The sequence below is a fragment of the Monodon monoceros genome, unplaced genomic scaffold, assembly GCF_005190385.1.
Source record: "Monodon monoceros isolate NGI ecotype Baffin Bay Population unplaced genomic scaffold, NGI_Narwhal_1 Super_Scaffold_15, whole genome shotgun sequence".
Taxonomy (NCBI): domain Eukaryota; kingdom Metazoa; phylum Chordata; class Mammalia; order Artiodactyla; family Monodontidae; genus Monodon; species Monodon monoceros.
Window position 1 is genome coordinate 72,884,271 of NW_021703771.1, and position 23,027 is coordinate 72,907,297.

Genomic DNA, 23,027 nt, shown 5'->3' on the forward strand with positions numbered 1-23,027 from the left:
TTGTGGGGTCAGGATCTTCATATCTAAGGTGAGGGAAACAAATCACATGAGCTCTAAGTCCTTTCCAGTATGGACTTTTAAAAATTCTATTTGTTTTATACATTTAAGACATAAGACAAGATGATTAAACAAACAAGCAGCTGAAAAAAAGAAAGAAAGAAAAAGAACACCATAAAATGTTCAATTTAAGGCACTCAACCGAGCCAATAATTTCACGTTTAGTAGTCAAAAAATTAAAAAATCAACCAAAAACTGTCCTTGCTGAGGTCTCTGGGAGTAAATCAGAGGTTTAGTTACATCTAAATCACTAAAATAATATTAAAAGATTAAAATGACAACAAAAACAGAGTCCCAAATTATAAGAATACTGAACACTTATGAAAACCACAGAGGAGGACAGGCAAGTAGTCTGAGTACTTCTCAGCCAGGCAGCCCACGGCTGAGTACTCATTTCCTGTAACCCCAGTAAAACTCAAACCTCAAGAACACAGTAACCAGCTCTGGAATTAAGACATGTGGTGGAAAAATTAAACAGAGATTTCGAATTGAACAGTAAGGCTGTCATTCAATAAAAAACAAAGCCCTTGAAGAAGTTAAAACATTCTTAGGAAACTAAGCTCACCAAGCAAAACACCACCGAACAGGAAAATCTGAGCTATACCTGAAAATTCCCTACCACTGAAAATTCCCTTTAATGATTATGTTTTTGAGATTAAAATCAAAAGGATAAAAAGCAGAATAACAGAAAAAAACTGGGCCCACTGAAATCTTAAAAATGGATGCTATTTTATTAGGAAGAAGAGAAAATTAGTACAGCTATATTATTAAATCAAAGTACAAAATCAGAAACAATTGCTTTAATACACTTTGAAGGGAGAGATAAAGTTAGAATATTATTGCAGAAAGAGAAAGACATTTGCTACTGCTACTGTAAAGTTTTAAGTAATCAAAGAGCAAGATAAAAAAGATTCACAAAAAGGCAGGGGTGCGAGGGTGGGAACCACAGACTTAAAATGCAGCCAGTCTTTGGAGTTTTTAAAGATGTCTGATTATCTTAAACACACCAATGTGTATTTCGGGCCTAAATTCATCGAGGAATCCATGTACAAGCGCAGGATGAGCAGCTGTAGCTATAAGCAACACATGGTGGGTGGGGGGATTAAGGAGTTTTAGTGGAAAACCTGCTAAATATTCACAGAAGTGTGATACAACCACCATTAAAAAAGATGTTGGGGTGATCTTCGGCTAAACTAATAGAGTATAAAAACTAAGAGGGAGATGTTCCTATTGGATGACACTGGAATATTATACTATGAGACAAATTATATTAGAATTAACAACTGGAGTTAGGAAGGAAAACTGCTGACAGGAATATATTCCAGGTAAGAAGATTTAGAAAAGAAACTGACAGAAATATATTCCAAGTAAGAGGAACAGCAGTAAGGGTACAAGTCCAAATTTAAATTGTGGTTCCATTACTTATTAGCTGTGAAAAACCACTGGCAAGTGGCTGAACCTCTTTATTCTTTACTTTCTTTTCTGTGAATGGAGACAACAGTATCCACCTCGCATTATAAGGACACAGAGACGTTACTATTACCGATTCATGTGAGGATTACTTGAAGGATTGACAAGGATGTAACTTAAAAACTGAGGGCAGGGGGCTTCCCTGGTGGCGCAGTGGTTGAGAGTCCGCCTGCCGATGCACAGGACATGGGTTCGTGCCCCGGTCCGGGAAGATCCCACATGCCGCAGAGCGGCTGGGCCCGTGAGCCATGGCCGCTGAGCCTGCGCGTCCGGAGCCTGTACTCCCCAACGAGAGAGGCCACAACAGTGAGAGACCCGCGTACCGCAAAAAAAACGAAACAAAAAAACAAACGGAGGGCAGGGCATAAATGATGGGAATCTTTAAGTAGTAAAAGGTTTATGGAAAAAAGAGAGATTAGATCTCTGCTGGATGACAGCAAGGAGTAGGAAGATCGGCTGTCTAGAAAATAGGGTGCTAAAAATATATATAAAAAATGCGGGGCTTCCCTGGTGGCGCAGTGGTTAAGAATCCGCCTGCCAATGCAGGGGATAAGGGTTCGAGCCCTGGTCCGGGAAGATCCTACATGCCGCGGAGCAACTAAGTCCGTGCGCCACAACTGCTGAGCCTGCATTCTAGAGTCCGCGAGCCACAACTACTGAGCCTGCGTGCTGCAACTACTGAAGCCTGCACGCCTAGAGCCCGTGCTCCGCAACACGAGAAGCCACCGCAATGAGAAGCTCCACACCGCAACGAAGAGTAGCCCCCCCTCGCCGCAACTAGAGAAAGCCCGCACGCAGCAACGAAGACCCAACGCAGACAAAAATAAATTAATTTTTAAAAAATGCATTTGCTGACAATTTTTAAAATGAAGAATAAAACACATAAAATGGTTACCTTTGGGGAAAGAAGAAAAGGGGGAAAGGACAGGGATGGAAGCTAGGTTTTCTATACGTACCATTTTGTAGATTTTACTTTGGAACCATACAATTATTATTATTACTTTTTTTTTGCGTTACGCGGGCCTCTCACTGTTGTGGCCTCTCCCGTTGCGGAGCACAGGCTCCGGACGCGCAGGCCCAGCGGCCATGGCTCACGGGCCCAGCTGCTAAGCAGCATGTGGGATCCTCCCGGACCGGGGCACGAACCCGTGTCCCGTGCATTGGCAGGCGGACTCTCAACCACTGCGCCACCAGGGAAGCCCCAATACAATTAATTTTTTAAATTACAAAACAAAAGAAAAAATTTTAAGCTATCCTTAAACATCAAAAAGAACAAGTTAATTTAAATATGAATCCAGTTAATGGCCTTACCAGAGAAATTATTCCAAGTGATTTAAAACACAATGATTTGACTGTAAAAATAACAGTAACAGCCAGTGTAGAAAATGTTTGCACACACATTTTTTTTCACTTAATTGTAACGTGCCTGGACAATAAATATTATCTCGATTTCACAGAGGAGGAAACTATGGCTCAAAAAACTTAAATAATTTGATGAGGTCGCATCAATGATTAGCAACGTAGAAATCTAAACCCAGCTTTTCTGACAGCAAATCCTTTACTTTGCCAATCACACTACATCTCTCCATCTCAGTGTCTTTGCTTAACATTCTCACAGTCTTGAGTCCCCTCTGCCAACTGAAAGCCTCCTCGTCTACCAGGGCCCAGGTTGAAATGCCCTTACGTGGCAAAAAACCATAGCAAGGGAATATAACGTAATCTGCTTTTCAAGTAACTGAGAGTCAAAATACAGGCTGGAAATGATTTCTTCTCTTTATAATTAATTTTCTTTGGGGAATTTTTATTATCATTGTTTTAGAAAAAGTATTGTTCAGGAAAGCTTTGGGGATGATCAAGCTAATTATTAGTGCTGCTTTTATTTCATATATACCATATGGAAGGGCATAAACGTTTTTCAGGTCCTAAAACCTCAAGACCTGTAAGTGCTGTACATAACACTTGGTGATAAATTAACATGATACATTATAAGAACTTTTTTACCATACCACACTTGTTTTTGATGGGAATAAGTGAGTGTCCACAGGTATGAAAATCACTCTTGCTTCACAATGTGGAACTATATGATATATTAAGTTATTTCAAAAACAATCTTTTATAATCTGTTATATATATTCTTGAAAATTAAAGTTCATTACCCTAGTGAAACCATTCTACATCTTAAGAGTTAGGAACACATCCATCCCTGTTCAGGACTATACCCTTATCTCCTAAATTAAGATGTAATTTACAAATGGATGAAATATTTATTTCTCTACAGCTAAGTCTGAACATCAGTAAGTACCTGATTTGTATTTTTGACTGGCATATAGTCCTCATCTTCTTTTTCTTCGGAGCAGTGGCGGGTTTTCTTCTTGTGTTTCTTACTTGTGTGTGAGTAACCTGACTTTGAGTCTTCTGCCTGCTCATCTAGTATAAGATCATATTTTGCACTGCAGCAGCTAGTTAAGGACAAACATGAGAACTGACACCAGTAATACATCAAAACGTAAGAATCTGGTAAACAAAGTAGGCCATGAGGTTAAAGGTAACTTTTTAAAGCAAGAAACATCTCAGAAGCACAGAGTATATTTCTAAAACAAAACTAATTCATATTTTACTTCATTACAGAGTCAGGAAAAATGGAAAGAACACCTGTCTTTAATAAACGGTTATAAATTGGTAAGTGGGCCAAAAATATAGAGTAAAAAAAAAATGAAAAATATAAGTAGCATAAAAAATAAGGAAGCATATTTGTCAATAATGAAAAACTTAAACTTAGAAAATGAGGCACATTTTTAACTAGAAAAAATTAAGACATTATAAACCCCAATGCCAGAGAAGCTGTATAGATGAAAAATACACTCATGTGACTCTTCTGAGCGTAAATTAGTTCAGTCCTATAGGAGAAAATTTAGCAATGCATACCAATAGTTAGCATGTTTAAATTCAAATAAGAATTTATAAAATAACAGTAAGTTAAATGAACATAAGCACAGCTGTCCCTCATTATCCACAGGGGATTTGTTCCAGGATCCCGACGATACCAAAAGCTGCAGATGCTCAAGTCCTTTATATAAATGGCATAGTGTTTGCATATAACCTACGCACATCCTCCTTTATACTTCAAATCATCTCGTTACTTAAAAACCTGACACAATGTAAATGCTATGTAAACAGCTGTAAATACAACATAAACGCTAGTAAATAGCTGCCTGCGCAGCAAATTGAAGTTCTGCTTTCTGGAACTTTCTGGAATACTTTTCCTGAATATTTTCCATCTACAGTTGGAAATCCATGGATGCGGAACCTGCAGATACAGAGGGCCGACTGTATACGTAACAGGATTTTTTTTTTTTAGGATTATTTTTAATACAGAAACTAAGAACAATAAACAGCCTAGTAATAAAGATATACTTAAATACATCAGGGTATTTCAACTGATATATTACTATAAAGGAAGTTATTAACAATGACAAATGAATGCTATTAAATAACCTGGAATGGTGTTTATAAAAAATTAAAAGTGGAAAAAGCCTGAAGCAAAAACTGTATATACCACACAGTGATTATAACTTTATAAAGCTTTATAAAAGATCAAGGCTTGAGAGGAACAAGGAGAAATAAAAAGTATCATTTGCCTAGGTGGTAGAATTATGAGTGAATCATTTTTAAATTTCACATAAATGTTATAAAAATTGTAATAATATGTTTTAATTCAGAAATAAGTGTTTAATATACTATAATGTCTTAGAATAAGAGAAAATGTAAGACTATTAGAACCTCTTCTAAAAAGAATCTTAAACTCTAAAACAGATTCTGAGGAAGGCTGACAAGGACTAGAACAGTGGTTTTCAAAAGAAAGGCTAGGAGGAAGCCCAAAGCGCAGAGCTATTTCAGTGGCGTGTGGGACTAGAGTAACAGTAGACACACTTCCCTCAGGACTAGGGCTTCACCAGGCTACAGCGCTATGCTTCCTCAGCGATGTCTCTCATTCAGTAGGAAAACACTGCAACTTCTGGCTTTTCACAAGACGGCTAACGACAGCTAATCAGCCTGTACCATCCTGTTATTACTCTATTATCTCCAACTTCTTTTCTCCTTTATACCATGTCGCAATGTTTCCATAGTACCTTCTGGATGGTCTCCTTCTCCAGATACAAATTCAATAGTCCTTGCCTATGATTTCACCTCAGTGTTTGCTCTACACATGCTGCTCCCTGTCCAAAGTGCTTCAGAGGGGGCTTCCCTGGTGGCGCAGTGGTTAAGAATTTGCCTGCCAATGCAGGGGACACGGGTTTGAGCCCTGGTCTGGGAAGATTCCACATGCTGCGGAGCAACTAAGCCCGTGCGCCACAACTACTGAGCCCGTGTGCCACAACTACTGAAGCCCGTGCGCCTAGAGCCCACGCTCCACAACAAGAGAAGCCACCGCAATGAGAAGCCCGCGCACCGCAACAAAGAGTAGCCCCCGCTCGCCGCAACTAGAGAAAGCCCGCGCACAGCAACGAGGACCCAATGTAGCCAAAACTAAATAAATAAATAAATATTTAAAATAATAAACTATTCAAAAAAAGTGCTTCAGAGTGTTTCAAACTACTGATCATAATCCATCAATGAGGTGTAAAATCCAGTTAGTGGGTCACCAAAAGCCAGCATTTTAAAATAACATAGACTAGAAAATAGAGTACATGGCATCTAATGAAAATATTATTTTATAACACTGTTGTTTCAATTATGTTTGTGTGTGTGAGAATGATTATATACTTGGACTGTACTGAGTCAAGATGTAAACTGTATTTAATGGATCACAGATACAGAAAATATTGATAGTATCCCACCTCAGCCCTCCTCTCCCCCCATATTCAAGCTGTAGCTTTAATGTCACTAAGAGTATTACTTGAGGATCCTCTGACCCCTTACCTCTATTATGAGTCCCATATCCCACAAATGCACTTCTCTGCAACACTCTAGACGTATTTAATTAATGGTGATTATTTAATGTCTGTTCTTAATGTCTTTAAGGTCCAGGGGCTACATTTCATTGCGAAACTTCACTGGGCATGTAACAGATGCCAAATAAGTATCGGCTGATTACTTGTAATACCACCAAGACACTTGTTGTATCTCTTCCTTCCTTGCTCATCCACTATCTTCTACTCACCACTACAATCAAGACTTTTAGAAGATGTCAAATCTCTCCAAAATCCTACTTTGTGATCTCCCTGTCCTCTCTTCCCCAATTACTTCCCTGAGGTCTAGTGTAGCCAAGTTAAACTTCTCTCTTCTACTTCTATTTTTGAATCTTCTTATTAATGGTTTAACAGCACCTTCTCTCTCATGACCTATAAAGTACATCCCATGTCTTTCTAATTGGCTTATCTGTACTTAGATTATCATCAGAATCCCCTTTCTTCACCATGGTAATAATGTATGTGAAAATATATATCTATGTGCTACATATGAAGACATATGTTCTGTCCCTCTATAATTGTACATATAATTTGTAGATTACAAATGACTTGCTAAAATGAAACCTATCAACTACCAGGAATGTAAAGATCATCCTACTGGGTCAGACTCATGAATTCCTTTCTCTTGTTCAGTATGCTGTTTGTGAATAATGAATAGTGGTTTGCACCAGGACATGCCTGTCTTCTCCATCAACTTCAAAAGGTTAAAAGCAGCACTGTTCAATACTAGCCATGGGTAGTGGTTTAAATTTAAATTGATTAAAATTAAACAAGTTTTAAAATCCAGTTCCTCAGTCCATTTCACAAGCTCGATAACCACATGTGGTTAGCAGCCATACTGGACAGTGGAGTTACAGCACATTTCTATCACTGCAGGAAGTCCCGTTAGACAGCACTGGCCTAGAGACTGATTCTCAAACACACCGAGTTCCTTTCTTAACTCTCAGTAGTCTATCATCTTGAATTTAAAACACTTTAATACTAGGTATCCCTCCTTTTCAGCCTGAACACCCGTTATGCGGGGAAGATGCCCCCTCCTACTTCATACTCCACAGCTGACCTTCCTTTCATTTGTCCTACACACTTCCCTTCTTCCAGCTGCAGTTTCTAGTGGTTGGCCTCAATTTAATTTCAAAGATTTGGTGAATAAGCCTCAAGTGTATTCCATCCACACCTTTTATGATTCTAAGATTTCAATCATACCCCCTCTAATGTCCATGTTTTCAGACCAATCTTAGTTTACTGTTTGGTTTGTCTGTATGTGAAAGCCTCTTTTCATGCTGATTATGTCAGTATACTCCAGACTTTATCCAACTCTAACTCCTTACAATGCTCTGTGCATTAGACAACCAACACAATAAAAAATATTTAACAGGTCAACCTGATATTCATCTTTCCTGATGAATACTTGGAAAAAAAATGTCTATATAGTATGGGCAAAGAGAATCCCTAAAACACCAACAGAAACTAGGAAACAAAGAAACTACTTATGAGAAAGAATCACAAAAGAAATAACCTTTGCCGTGTATGGAGTGATAGATTTATAACGAGAATATCAATGAACAAACTAAAATGACATAATATGAGAAGTATGTTTCATTGCTTCTTATTTGTCTCAGCCTAAAACTTGAAAGAATCTATAAACTAAAGGGTCAAGTCAATGGATTTCTTTTTAATCCTATAAAAGTCAACTCTTGTACACAATAGGAGCCCAATAAATATTTGTTGCTAGACTGACAATGCATTATGCAGAAAGAAGCAATCTAATAACATAAAACAACAACAGGATTTTGTTATCTACATATTCACCAACTCCAAAGAAGTTAAACATATAAGAAGGGTTAACACAAAGCATTTAGCTTAGCTATAACAAAGAAATTTCTGACTATGAGAAAATTAAAACATTAATATTATATATAGAAAATACAACTCTTACCTGCAGATCTTCTGAGAATAAGAGATAACCTTAACCTAAGTGTAGGGAGGTAAAAGAATTAAGCTCAAAACTTCTTTCAACCTTAACTTTCTCCATACAATAGAGAATATACTGAAAAAGCAAGGTATACATATGTAAAATGGTGAAAAGAGATAACAATAAACTAAGTGATTTCTTCACAAACCATCTGGATTCAGGAACTTGTCTTCTATAGCCTTTTTATAAGGTATCACACTCAACTCTCCAGACTGGATGGTCAGTACGTATTGACCAACTGGTTCTTGTGAAGGATACTCCTGTTTGGGCTTTACTTTATCTTTCAGAACCAAATTACATGGTTTATCCTGTTCCTTTTCATACTCCTTGAAATCACTCTTGGTGTACTTCCCACCTATTTATTTAAAAAAAGAAGAAACAACCTAGTAATAAAATCACCTGATTCATCAAGAACAATAATTATTTTATAAGAGGTATAATATATAAGAACTATTTATAAGTGGCATATATATCAGGGGATAGAAAAAGGCTGAGAAGAAAACAAAAGAATCATAGTAATTCATTCTCCACCACTATTTTAACTGAAATCAGATATCCATTTTGCTAGGTAGCCAGATGCTGCCCCCTAATGACATACATGAATATTACAACACCAAACTTCCAAATCCTAAATTACGCAGTGAATACAATCACTGGAAAATTGGAAAATAATTCAGAGTTCAAGTAGAGCCATTAAGTCTATGAGAACATTAGGCCCAAAGGAAATTGAGAGCTTGGGACCTGTGTCTGAGATCTGAGAGGCTTATAAGCATCAAAGACAAGATGAATCTATTTGGCAATTCCAGAAGCTCTGTAAAGGAAAAGGGCCAGTAGGCAAAGTTTCATATAAATGTGAAACAGACAACCGTAAGAGTTAAAATACTGGTAACTGTAACAAACAGGCATCATTTCATCACTGAAAAATATGTGCCATGTGCCTGCCATTAGAAGTCTCACTACGGATGAAGCAGTTATGGTATATAGTAGAAGGAGCAGCAGATCAAAGTGAGAAGTTCTGGATTCAAATATTGACTCCAGTGGGAGGTCCTAGGTAGGACACTTCAATTCTCTGAAAGTCATTCTCTTCATTTAGGAGCTGAAAATAATATCAACATTTCACAATGCTGTTGGAATCATTAAACAAGGCTATAAGGAAAAGTACTTAGCACTGTGAATGGTACACAAGATATGTTCAATTTTTTAAAATGTGAATCCATAATATACAGAATTATCTCAGGAACTTCCCTGGTGGCACAGGGGTTAAGAATCCACCTGCCGGGGCTTCCCTGGTGGCACAGTGGTTGACAGCCCACCTGCCGATGCAGCGGACGTGGGTTCGTGCCCCGGTCCGGGAAGATCCCACATGCCGCGGAGCGGCTGGGCCCCTGAGCCATGACCACTGAGCCTGCGTGTCTGAAGCCTGTGCTCCGCAACGGGAGAGGCCACAACCGTGAGAGGCCCGCGTACCACAACAAACAAACAAACAAACAAAAAAAAGAATCCCTGGTGGTGCAGTGGTTAAGAATCCGCCTGCCAATGCAGGGGACACGGGTTCAAGCCCTGTCTGGGAAGTTTCCACATGGTGCGGAGCAACTAAGCCCGTGCTCAACTAGAGCCTGCGCTCTAGAGCCTGCGAGCCACAACTACTGAGCCCGCGTGCCACAGCTACTGAAGCCCGTGCGCCTAGAGCCCATGCTCAACATGAGAAGCCACTGCAATGAGAAGCCCACGCACCGCATCAAAGAGTAGCTCCCGCTCGCCACAACTAGAGAAAAGCCCGCACGCAACAAGACCCAATGCAGACAAAAATAAATAAATAAATTTATAAAAAATAAATAAATAAAAACACTGCATCAGCAATCAAAAACCCATAGTATTTCAGTATACACAGATTCAACCTTAAGTTTGTTATGGTACCACTAGCAGAAATTTGACATATATATGCATATGTGGGATATGTCATTATGTGTAGGGATAGGACCTAGTACACAGAAGATCTTTTAATTTTGTACCATATGACAACTAAAACAAACAAACTTTATAAAAAAGAATTTTTTTTTTTAAATTTGTTTTTGGCTACGTTGGGTCTTTGTTGACATGCATGGGCTTTCTCTAGTTGTAGCGAGCGGGAGCTACTCTTTGTTGCAGTGCGCAGGCTTCTCAGTGCGGTGGTTTCTCTTCTTGCAGAGCACGGGCTCTAGGCACGCCAGCTTCAGTAGTTGTGGCACACGGGCTTAGCTGCTCCGCAGCATGTGGGATCTTCCCAGACCACGGCTCAAACCCATGTCCCCTGCACTGGCAGGTGGATTCTTAACCACTGCGCCACCAGGGAAGCCCCAGAAAAAAGAATTTTTAAGAGTTTTGCATCTAGAAGAGCCAAACCACCAAATGATAATTACTTTGGAAACATGTTATGTCTGCAATGGGTAATTATAAGTAACTTATAATACAGTCAAACAAAAAATATATTCATCGTCAGTTTAAAATACACATATAATCAGATAGAGAAGGACAGATGTCATATGATATCACTTATATGTGGAATCTAAAAACATAGCTCAAATGAACTTGTTTACAAAACAGAAATAGAGTTACAGATGCAGAAAACAATCTTACGGTTAACAGGGGGATGGGGGAGTGAGATACATGGGGAGACTGGGTTTGACATATACACGCTACAATACATAAAATAGATAACTAGTAAGGACCTACTGTATAGCACAGGGAACTCTACTCAATACTCTGTAATGACCGACATGGGAAAAGAATCTAAAAAAGAGTGGATATATGTGTATGTATAACTGAATCACTTTGCTGTGCACCTGAAACTAACACAACATTGTAAATCAACTATACTTCAGTAAAAATTTAAAAATTTTTAAAAATACAAATATACACACTCACACACACATACCCCCATCTTATATACTAGATAGCAGCTAGGTAAAATCAAATAGCAGGAGTTACATCACTGAACATTTCTAATTAACAGCACTGTCAAAAGAGGTACATACACACACACACACACACACACACACACACACACACACACACACACGATGCAAAGCAGAACAGAAACAAAGGAAGATGAACCAACATACCTTTTCCTTTCCATTTAACCTTTGCAACAGACTGGCTAAAGTCCACATGTATTCTTCTGTCATCTATAAGTACATTGTCCATTTTGAAGAACGCTTTCTCACAATCTTCTTCCTGATAGTAATTATAAAAACTCAAGCATAAATCTTTATGGAAAAGATTTCTGCAGCTAGAACAAATACTGAAAATACAAAAAGTTTCTTGTTACTAAAACTAATATTTGAATATTTACTATGCACCAAATGCTGTTAAATGCTTTGCATCTATTATCTCAATTAACCCTGATAACAACCCTATGAGGTATTACCTATTATTACTTCCATTTTGTCAAGAGAAAACAGAGGTTTAGAGAGGTACAGAAGTTGCTAAAGGGCACACAGTTGGCAAGGGCGAGAGCCAGGATTTGAACCGAGGCAGTCTGATTGCAGTGCACATACATATACTTACCAACTGTGTTATACAAATCCATAATCCCTTTTACTCAAAACCCAAAAATATCCTGAAAACTGTTTTTATAAATTTGGTGTTAAAATCCATGTGACAGCAAAACCTAATGGAATGATAAACCTTAACTTATTCTACTTAGTATGAATATTCATTTGTTTTCACAGCAGAAGTATTTCTGTGATTACGGAATGCTGACCCAGAAGTGTGCCACGTAATCCAGAGATATGTGTGTTGCGCACACACACACGCACACACACACACAAACATGCAGTATTACATTTCTAAATTCTGAAAAAGTCTGAAATGGGAACAGCTATTCCCAAGGATTTTGGATAATGGATTGTGGGCCTATGATACCAAGGTCTATGTTACATAAGAATCCTTGTCAGTAACTTTGCAAGCCCTACATCCCCATTTCTGACATCTGAAGACTAGAAATGACACATTTCAATCCAGCACTGATCAATTTTCTCCTAGGTCCCTGGAAACTTATTTTTTGGTCTGTTCACAGCTCAACTAGAAACAATCCAAAGAGAAGCAGATAAAAGAACTAGTTATAATCATATTTATTTACAATGTATGTCAAGAATTAAATGGAATATAAACTCCAAGGGAAAAAACTTTATTCATCTTTGAATCGACATCATTTAGACCATCATCTGGCACATGGTAGGCAATCAGTGCATGTTTGATAAATCTGACTGATGACCCTTAGGCAGGCATAATTCCATCACTGTGCCATTTCCCCAAAGAGAAAGTTCTCAGATACTTTTTTTCAGGAGGATAGTATTTGCAAATACTCAATTTACTTATACCTAAACAATAGTTAAGGAATCTCTTCAAAATTTAGATTAAACACAACATTGTAAATCAACTACACTTCAATTAAAAATTATAAAAAACACATATGTAAATGCATGCAAAGGACAAAAATATCCAAGAAAATCTTTAAGAAGAACAAAGTTGGAGGACTCACACTACCAGATATCAAGACATTATAAAGCTATAGTAATTCACACAATTTGAGAGTGGTGCAAGGACAGACAAATAGATGAGTGCAACAGTGCAGCATCCAGAAACAGACTTTACACATGTGGACACCTGATTCATAACAAAGTCGGTACTGAAAAGCTATGCGAATGGGTCAACCTTTTTAACGAATTTCGCTGGGTCACCTGGCTATCTTATGCAAGAAAAATGAAATTTAACACGAAACACATAATATACAAAAATCAAATTTCAGATCTAAATGGGAAAGATAATTTCGCAACAAAGCTTCTAAAGATAGAATAGAGAATATTTTCATGACTTCAGGTAGGCAAACATCTTTAAAAATAGGCAATAAGGAAGAAAAGCTGACAAACTGAACTAAAAATTAGAAATTTCTGCTTATCAAAAGATACCATTAAGAAAGGGAAAAAGGCAATCCACTGAGCAGCAGATACTTGCAACACATACAACCAAAAAAAGAGTTTGTACCCAGGAAGTACAAAGAATTTTTACAAATCAATAAAAAGGCACAAACACCCAATCCCAAAGTGGCCAAGTCTTGAACAGGTACTTCATTTTTATAAAGGACGTTTAAATGGCAATAAACATACGAAAAGGGGCTCAATCAGGAAAATGCAAAATAAAACCACAATAAGATACCACTACACACCCACCAGAGTGGATAACATTTAAAAGACAGACCATACCTAGAGTTGGTAAAGCTACAGAATAATAGGGACTCCCATACATTGCTAGTGGAAGTGAAAATTAGGATAATCCCTTTGGAAAGCTGACTGGAATTATCTCCTGAAGCTACACCTACCCTATGACCCAGCAATTCCCTCTTGGATATATACCCAACAAAAATGCATACATCTGTACACTGAAAGACATGACAGAAATGGTTTAGAGCAGCACCATTCATAGTAGCCAAAACTGGGAAAGACCCAAACGTCCATCAACAGCAGACTGGAAATCTAAATAATGTTATATACACACAGTGAAATACCATATGGCAATGAAAATTTACATACACACAGTAAAATACTATATGTCAGTGAAAATTTACATGCACACATAAAATACCGTATTTCCAATGAAAATTAACAAAAAAGTTAAAAGCTACATGCAGTAACGAACAAATCTCACAAATGTTAGTTTAGCACTGAGTAAAAGAAGCTAGACAGCAAAAACACACATTGTGTTTACACTGATATCAAGTTTAAAATTAGACAAAATCTGTGATATCAGAAGTAGCAGCAATGGGGAAGTTTGTGGAAGGGGACACAGGTGGGGCCTCTGGGATTCCGGTAACCTTTTTTCTGCTGGTGTTTTATTCCTTGACCCGGGTGGTGATTTACAAGGGTGTATTAACTGTGATTAATTCATCAAGCTGTTCACTCATGAGCTGCACGTTTTCGGCATGTATCTCATTCCTCAGTTTTAAAAACATTTTGATCAGATTATCCAAAGCATAGAGCACTTGCATAACATGCAAGAAAGACTCAGCAATGGACACTTACAAAGAGGCTACCGCTCATGAGAATCATGAAGCAGAATAATATAGCTTAATCTAATTTTCAAGAAAAGAGAAAGGCTACAAATGATTCACCTCAGGGACTCCCCCGGTGGCACAGTGGTTAAGAATATGCCTGCCAATGCAAGGGACACGGGTTTGATCCCTGGACCGGGAAGATCCCACATGCCACGGAGCAACTAAGCCTGTGCACCACAACTACTGAACCCGTGTGCCACAACTACTGAAGCCCACGTGCCTAGAGCCCGTGCTCTGCAACAAGAGAAGCCACTGCAATGAGAAGCCCGTGCACCGCAATGAAGAGTAGCCCTCGCTCGCCGCAACTAGAGAAAGCCCGCGCTCAGCAATGAAGACCCAACACAGCCAAAAATAAATAAAAGATTCACCTCAAAAACTGAAATGTTGAATCATGATAAAGAATCCATAGATTCTAGGGCTTCCCTGGTGGCGCAGTGGTTGAGAGTCCGCCTGCCGATGCAGGGGACACAGGTTCGTGCCCCAGTCCGGGAAGATCCCACGTGCCGCGGAGCGGCTGGGTCCGTGAGCCATGGCCGCTGGGCCTGCGCGTCCGGAGCCTGTGCTCCGCAACGGGAGAGGCCACAACAGTGAGAGGCCCACGTACCGGGAAAAAAAAAAAAAAAAAAAAAGAATCCATAGATTCTAGAACCACTCTGTGCTCTACAGTTGACCTGAACTATGTATTCATGGCAAATGGGATACGTGCAGAAGATATTAGTCAATCTGCCATAAACAAAATGAAATTATGTTTGTAAGCAAATAAACAATATAATCTATGCTCAGTGATGGAATAACACTGTCAAGTTGACAAAAAGTATTCATAGCAAACTAAAGGTAGAAATCTCCTTTCTGCTGACACCAATGTACCTTGTAAATATTATTTCTGGTACACCTGACACAGTGTCTAGGTATAATGTGTTATGTGTCTGTCTTCCTCAACCCTCCATTATTCATCTTGTACCCCTAAGGCCTACTGCAGTGCCTGAAATATAAAAGGTGTTCAACAAGTACTTTGGAATAACTATAACTAAGAATGAGCTACTATTGGACATACTTCAGTCCAAAGCTGCAAAAAGAAATAACATAGCCTAGCAAAATGGCTAAACACATTGGGAACAGTATCAGACATGTCTAAGTTCAAATCCTAAGAGCAAATACAAGCTTTTTTTTGTTTTGTTTTGTTTTTGCGGTACGCGGGCCTCTCACTGTTGTGGCCTCTCCCATTGCAGAGCACAGGCTCCAGACGCGCAGGCTCAGAGGCCATGGCTCACGGGCCCAGCCGCTCCATGGCATGTGGGATCTTGCCGGACCGGGGCACGAACCCGTGTCCCCTGCATCAGCAGGCGGACTCTCAACCACTACACCACCAGGGAAGCCCAAGCTTTTGTATTTATTTATCAGATGAAGAAAAGTGCAAAGAAGAAATAGAATTAATACAAATGTTCCTAGTCACTGTATAAGTCACATTTAAATTTGATGGTTTTTTTAAAAAGAATTACACTAAATTTATGAGTATTAACAACATTTTAAATCTGAACAATTTTATAAATATGGGTGGTAGTTAATATTTGTTACATAAAATGTTAATTGAGTTATTAACTATTTCTTTGAAAATAAAACAGCAGGACAGAAGGCTATGACATTCACTAGGTACATGATTTTAAACAAGTCACGCTACCACTGTGTGTCTCAGTTTACTTATTTGGAGAAGGAGGACAGTACCTATCTCAGAGTTGTGAGGATTAAATGCAGGTCAAATAGCATAATGCTTGCTTAAAGAAAATTACTTGAGTAACATAAGCTATCATTCCTATTATAGATCTAGAAAGTACCCATCTAACCTAATACTCAAGCTTTACTTATAAGGAAGATAATGCCTAGAAAGAAGAATTCTAAATAAACTGCCAAATATCATAGAACAGCTGGTCAGTGGTAGAGCTGAAATTAATATCTAGATCATAACACCCAGATTGGTTCTCTTTCTATTACTCAATTATCATATCTACCTAAATAGCACTGAAAAATTATTTATAGAATGCGAAGAACTTTACCTAAAACTTTAAAATTTTAAAGATACATTCACGTAGGTTGAAACTGAACCTAAAGTAAAGATACATATATTAACATTGATAGATGTTAAATTTATCCCCTATTTGAATATAACAAAGTTATTTTTCTTGGGTGCCTAAAGAAAGGGCAAACTAATTTTCTAATCTTAGAGACTAGAAAAAGTTCTATACATTTTCACACTTTAATATCATAGAACAAAAAAAATACATATTTAATATATCTATATTATGACCTACTTTTTCAAATTCAATAAAAGCGTAACACAGGGATTCTCCAGTCTTCCAATCCCGGATAACTTCACAACTGAAAAATAGTTCGGAAAAAAGTGACTTTAAAGAAAAAGCATTCACTCTTACTCTTCAAAAGTAAAAAACAAAATAAGCCAAAGTTAAATTCACAGAACTATATTTCTCCAAATCTCTTCAATAATAACTATTTTTTTAAAAATAGTTCACCAGTCTAGAAACTAAATTATCTAGATTCTACTATAAATGCCCTATCTAAGCCTACAATCCTACATTCCCAAAACACTGAAGGAAGAATAAGATAAAAATATTTAATTTTCCTTTGGCAAAGGGAAATTACTGCTAAAAATCCTTTTAAATCGTAATTTATTTGTAGTCCAAATACAGATGAATTACAGATTATCTAATGTAGAATAATGCACACACATTCATACATATACATATGTTTAGTAAACTTACGATTTGGGGTTTTTGAATTTTAATATAAACCAAGCTCAAATGTAATCGCATAAGTCTAGCTATTAAACAGAACTAATCCATCTTAACCAAGTGAAAGGGCCAATAAGATGGAATTTAAAGCAACTGGCTTAATCCTTTTTCCTCATATATCTCAATCCTCATTTTAAACACATGAAATGAAACAGGGATATAAAACATTGTGAGAGACAGGAAAAGTAATCACATTATAGCATATGGTTCAGCTGCTACAATATTTAAGTATACATTAAAATGTAAATATTGAACAAAGATCTAACCAAAATTATGATACAACCAAAGTTGTAGGCAGGGAGAATGAAGAGGGCAGGATAGAAATAGACGTGAATCCTCATCTTCCTTAGCAAGAAGTTAGAACATAATGTCTCCAATTTAAAAATAAGAAGTAGCAGTATAGGAAATATTTTTATAAAGATGATATATTATAAGTGAGTAGAGGAATAAAGCCAGGTAGTCTTTTATAGAAAGATTTTTCTTTCAATAGGAAGAATAAGAATGGCTTCATAGAAGAAAAAACATGAAATGAAAGGAAATTCTAAACTTAAAATAATATTTTTTAATCAATTACAAAATATTCCCCTTTCTCACAGAAATACTAGTTTCATAAACTTTTGCATTAACAATACAAGGAAAATTAACCAAAAGAAAAATTTTAGAAAACTTAGATTCAAATTAATTTTGACATAGGTTGCTGGTAATTCTAGGGAGAATTTAAATGAGATAGATATTTATAATATTAAAGAAGAATACTACAGAACTAGACTTAAACTGTTCCATTCACTTCCTGTTTTAGAGTTGAAAATGTCTGTGCTGGGAGTGAGAGAATCATTCAATGCATAATGCATACACACACATTACAATATATATACACACATATATCTACTCATACACATTTACATACATGTTTTTCTTCCCTACTGTCCAACAGACTCATCTGTAAAACTCACCAGTATAAAATTCACTTTGAGTTCACAGACTCATCAAAAATGTTATTAGAAAACTACTAACTAATACCTAGTTTTTCTAAATCTTTCACTAATTCTAGAGACTACCTTCTTATTGGCCCAAATCTTGAGAATATTATCTCCAGATCTTCATCTGTGGTCACTGGATTCAATTTACACACAAAGAGCACATTTTCTGGAGGTTTAATATCTGCATCAGGTAGATCTCCCACCTAAATGACAAATAAACAAGAATATAAATCAACTCCTTTATTTAATTCGCATTCTAAATATCCCATATTTAGCCCACAATGCTGATTCCCTGAAATATCTAAATTTACATTATAAACTACAGGCTCAGGAAAATAAATCTTAATAGATTTCAAAATTCAAAACTCCATGCTTCCTGGCAGTAACAATATTAATAGCCAAAATATTTACCAGATCCCTACTTTGTGTGAAGACCATGTTTGGCACTTCATATACATTACTGCCAATTCTTAAAACAACCATGCAATTTCCATTTTACTTTTCCATGAGTAAAAATTCAAAAAGGTTAAATAACTAACTTGCACAGGGTCACAGAGTTGTAAGCAACAGAGTTGGGATTTCAACCCAGGTCTACCTGGTTTCAAAGTCCCAATTTTATCTCCACTTTTTCTTTCTTCAAGTATTTAATATATTTTTGAAAGAATTTATGTAAAGTATATCTAAGTTATGAAGCATGAAAATAAAAAGACCCATGATGCCACCAACTAGCTTTAGAACTAAAATGTCCCCTGATCCCATTATCCCTCTGCCTCTCTCACCACGAATGAGCTTTTTGGTTTTCCTTTCTGGCCATTCCCTTACAGATCTTTATAGAGTTCTGACACATAAGTATATACCCCTAAGTAACATACTGTTTAGTTTTACTGGTTTTTAAACTTTTGAAAAATACTGTCATGCTGAATCTAGCCTTCGGCAATAAGTAATGCCCAATTCTTCTCCACATTATTGCTCAGTATGGAACACCAACTATTCCTGGATAGTGTTTCTAGCTTTTTAATCTCACCCTCACTATCATCTTCTACTTCAGTCAAACCAAAGTCAACTTCATGGTCAACTACTGTGCTGAGCCGGGCCTACCACTTCCTACTAAAGAACTAGAGAGGGTGACAGTAAGAGAAAACCATGATATAATGATATGATATAATGATGGTGTTGTTTTCCTTGTGGGAAAAGTATGTTGACCATGAGCCTTTAGATGGGGAAACAATATACCTTCATACATATATTCAAAAACTCTCAGAGATGATTTCAGGTAAGATTACTATATAAAGTGTTTCCTCTTGGATAAACACATTAAAAAAAAGAGAGAGAAATCTTGGAAATCATAAACAGTAAGAAGCAACTGAGCCAGTAAGATCTGCTCAGTGTCTCTGAAGTCTATCAAAAGATAGCAATAACCTATGCCCAATAAGCAGCATTACAACATATATGGGGAAGAGCAAATCAGTAAAAATCCCAAAAGGCACCTATAATGGCAGAAATACATCTAATGGAAGCACAAATGAGAAAAAAAGTTAATGAGTTAAAAAAGAACTTGTTATACTACTTAGTCAAAGATAACTTTAAAATACTACAAGGAAATTTAAAATATTCATAAGCTATGAAGGTCAAAACAATATTGCAAAACACTAGCTGAATTACCATTACATTATACACAAATAAAGCGAAACTGATGTTCTTAGAAAATAGAGGAAACTTGTTAATTGTGAGAATTGAAAGGACACAGGATCACCTAATGGAACAGCTAAAACCCAAAACACTGACAACACCAAGTGCTAACAAGGATGTAGAACAACAGGAAGTCTCATTCTTGCTGGTGTGAATGCAAAATGGTAATTCAATTTGGAAGAGAATTTGGCCGTTTCTTACAAAGCTAAACCACACAATCCAGCAATTGTGCTCCTAGGCATTTACTCAAATGAGTTAAAAATTATGTCCACACTAAATTCTACACACAAATGTTTATAGCAGCTTTATTCATATTTGCCAAAACTTGGAAGCAACCAAGATATTTAATAGGTGAGTGGATAAACAAACTGTGGTAGACCCATATGAAATATTAAGTAACTATCAAGAGAAATGAGCTATCAAGCCATGAAAAGACATGGAGGAGCCTTAAGTATACGCTGCTAAGTGAAAGAAGCCAATCTGAAAAGGCCACACACTGTATGATTCCAATTATATGACATTCTGGAAAAGGCAAAACTATGCAGACAGTAAAAAAAGATACTGGTTGCCAGAAGTTAGGGGGATGAACAGGTGGAGCACAGAAGACTTTCAAGGCAGTGAAACTATTTTGTACAATACATGGCATTTGTCAACACAAAGAGTGAATCCTAATGTAAATTATGGATTTTAGTTAATAATAATTTATCAATATTGGCTCACCAATTGTAACAAATGTACCACACTAATGGAAGATGCTAATTAAAAAGGTAAACTGTTGGGGAGGGTGAAGGGAGTACATAGGAACTCTCTGTACTTCTTGTTCAATTTTTCTGTAAATCTAAAACTACTCTATAAAATAAATTCTATGTATTAAAAACAAAACAAGAAAAGGAATCCACAAGTCCATATAGATAATGAATAGATGCTAAGTAGAGATAATAAAGGAGTGCTCTTCCTTACAAAAGAAGGCAGGCTGACAAGTGTGGAAAAAAGGGCAGAGTTGGGAAATCACCACTTTGCACCCATCAGAGTCAAGATTGGTTCAAGCAATAGTCACGGATGGCTAAGAAATCCAGAGGGACAGTTTGACAAGGAATAAGATATCTGAAGGTCTCAAAGTGCCTTTCTACAGATGGCTTATTAGTTGCAAGGGGAAAACAGAAACTATGCAGTGGAGTCCCCAGACAATGGATTACCTTGACCAAGTGATCAAAACAAACACTTTCCAATGAGAGGCAGATGGATATTATCCACCTCCAGATGTGACATCTGAGAAGGATACAATGTCACCTATGTAGTACTCTGGCTATGGGTGTATAACCTGAATCTTAATCACAAGGCAACAGCAGGTAAACCTAAATTGAAGAATATTCTACAAAATAAATGACCTGTATTCTTCAAAAATGTTAATGTAATGAAAAATAAGGCAAGTTAAGGAATTCTTCCAGATTAAAGAGATTAGAGCAACATGACAACTAAATGCAACAGATGATTGATCGTGAGCTGGATTCTAGACTGGCAGGAAAAAAAAAGCTATGAAGGATATTACTGAAGTAACTGACAAAACTGGAAGGTAGACTGTAATTTCTATCAATTTTAAACTTCATCATTTTGATATCTATACTGTGAATATGTAGGATAATATTGTTGCTCTTAGGAAATACACACTAATGAAAGAGAAAAGATACCTGCACCGCAATTTCAAATGGTCCCCCCAAAACAGTATGTGCATATGTGCATGTATAATCAGAGACAGAGAGGGAGAGGAGAGAGAGAGAGAAAATGAACGATCAAAGCAGATGTGGCAAAATGTTAAAAATGGGTGAATCTGGGTAAAAGGTATATAGAAGTTGTCTGCGTTATTTGTAATTTTTCTGTAAATTTGAAATTATCTGAAAATAAAAAGTTTAAAGAATATGTCAACTCCTCTTATTCTGGCATAAACTTTCTATACTTTGTTGATGAAAGCTCTGATGATAAGCTAATGTTCTTTCCCTTATAAATCACTTACTCTTGCTGCCCAGGTGCTCAAAGGATTTTTCTTTTAAGTCCAGTAATTTTCTTAGAATTTATCTTGGTGTTGGCTATTCTGGGTCAATATTCTCAGATAACACAGTGTGCTCATTAAACTGTATATTTTTAATTTTTTTTCAATTCAGTGAAGTTTTCTTGAATTATAATCTTTAGTATTTGTTCCTTCAGACTAGTGATGCTAATACGAATTTTAAAACATAATGAACCTGAAAGCTCTACTATATAAAATAATGATAGTAATAAAAACTTAATTATTATCCATCAATTCCAGTATTATTGATCCTACTACGTGAAAGGTATACCTATTCCACAAAAATAAGAAATGGAAAAAATGCCTAGTAGGTCAACTAATCATGTACTGAATAACTGTTCCCCAAATGACTTCATATTGCTAGTAATACAAAAAAGAGTATACTTTACAGTGTTCAATTTCTGCCCAGGTTTTATCCTGTACTTAGTATTTTACTATTTAATCTCAATACTTGAGACATACAAAGAATTATTCTCTAATATACTTAAAATTCAGTCCAAGAAACTCTTTAAAAATGAGATGAGTATAAACAACTGAAACCCAATTAATATTTGTAAGCTGGATATCCACTTCCCATTTTTTTAAAAAGGCACTTAGCACTATATTAATAGTGGAATCAAATCTGTTTACTTTCATACATGTTATTATGTCATACAAAATTTAATCCAGAAAAAAACTCTTAGCTAAATGTTTTAATATTTTAAAGACTATCAAAAAGTCACAAATAAACTCACAATGAGTATGTATTAAATATATTGCTGAAAAACTATTCGAACAAAGTAATTATCTTACCATTTCTAGTAGAATAGCTTGAGTTTTGGCCTCTTTTTCTGCCTTTATTTCTTCTACTTCTTCAGCCGATCTTCCTTTGAAATCATCAATTTCTTCATCTGCTCCTATTCGACCACTCTGTAAGGCAGAAGTTACTC

General features: G+C 36.7%; 1 protein-coding gene across 1 annotated transcript in view; it reads right to left on the reverse strand.

Moving 5' to 3' along the window:
• Positions 1–23,027, reverse strand: part of PPIL4 (peptidylprolyl isomerase like 4) — a 33,997-nt gene that overhangs the window by 2,923 nt on the left and 8,047 nt on the right. Inside the window, exons 7-12 of the mRNA XM_029223927.1 lie at positions 22,891–23,007; positions 18,423–18,547; positions 16,867–16,933; positions 11,571–11,682; positions 8,728–8,824; positions 3,830–3,977 (exon numbers count right to left, since the gene is read on the reverse strand). Of these exons, the coding sequence (XP_029079760.1) occupies positions 3,830–3,977; positions 8,728–8,824; positions 11,571–11,682; positions 16,867–16,933; positions 18,423–18,547; positions 22,891–23,007 (666 nt within the window). The remainder of the gene's footprint in view (positions 1–3,829; positions 3,978–8,727; positions 8,825–11,570; positions 11,683–16,866; positions 16,934–18,422; positions 18,548–22,890; positions 23,008–23,027) is intronic.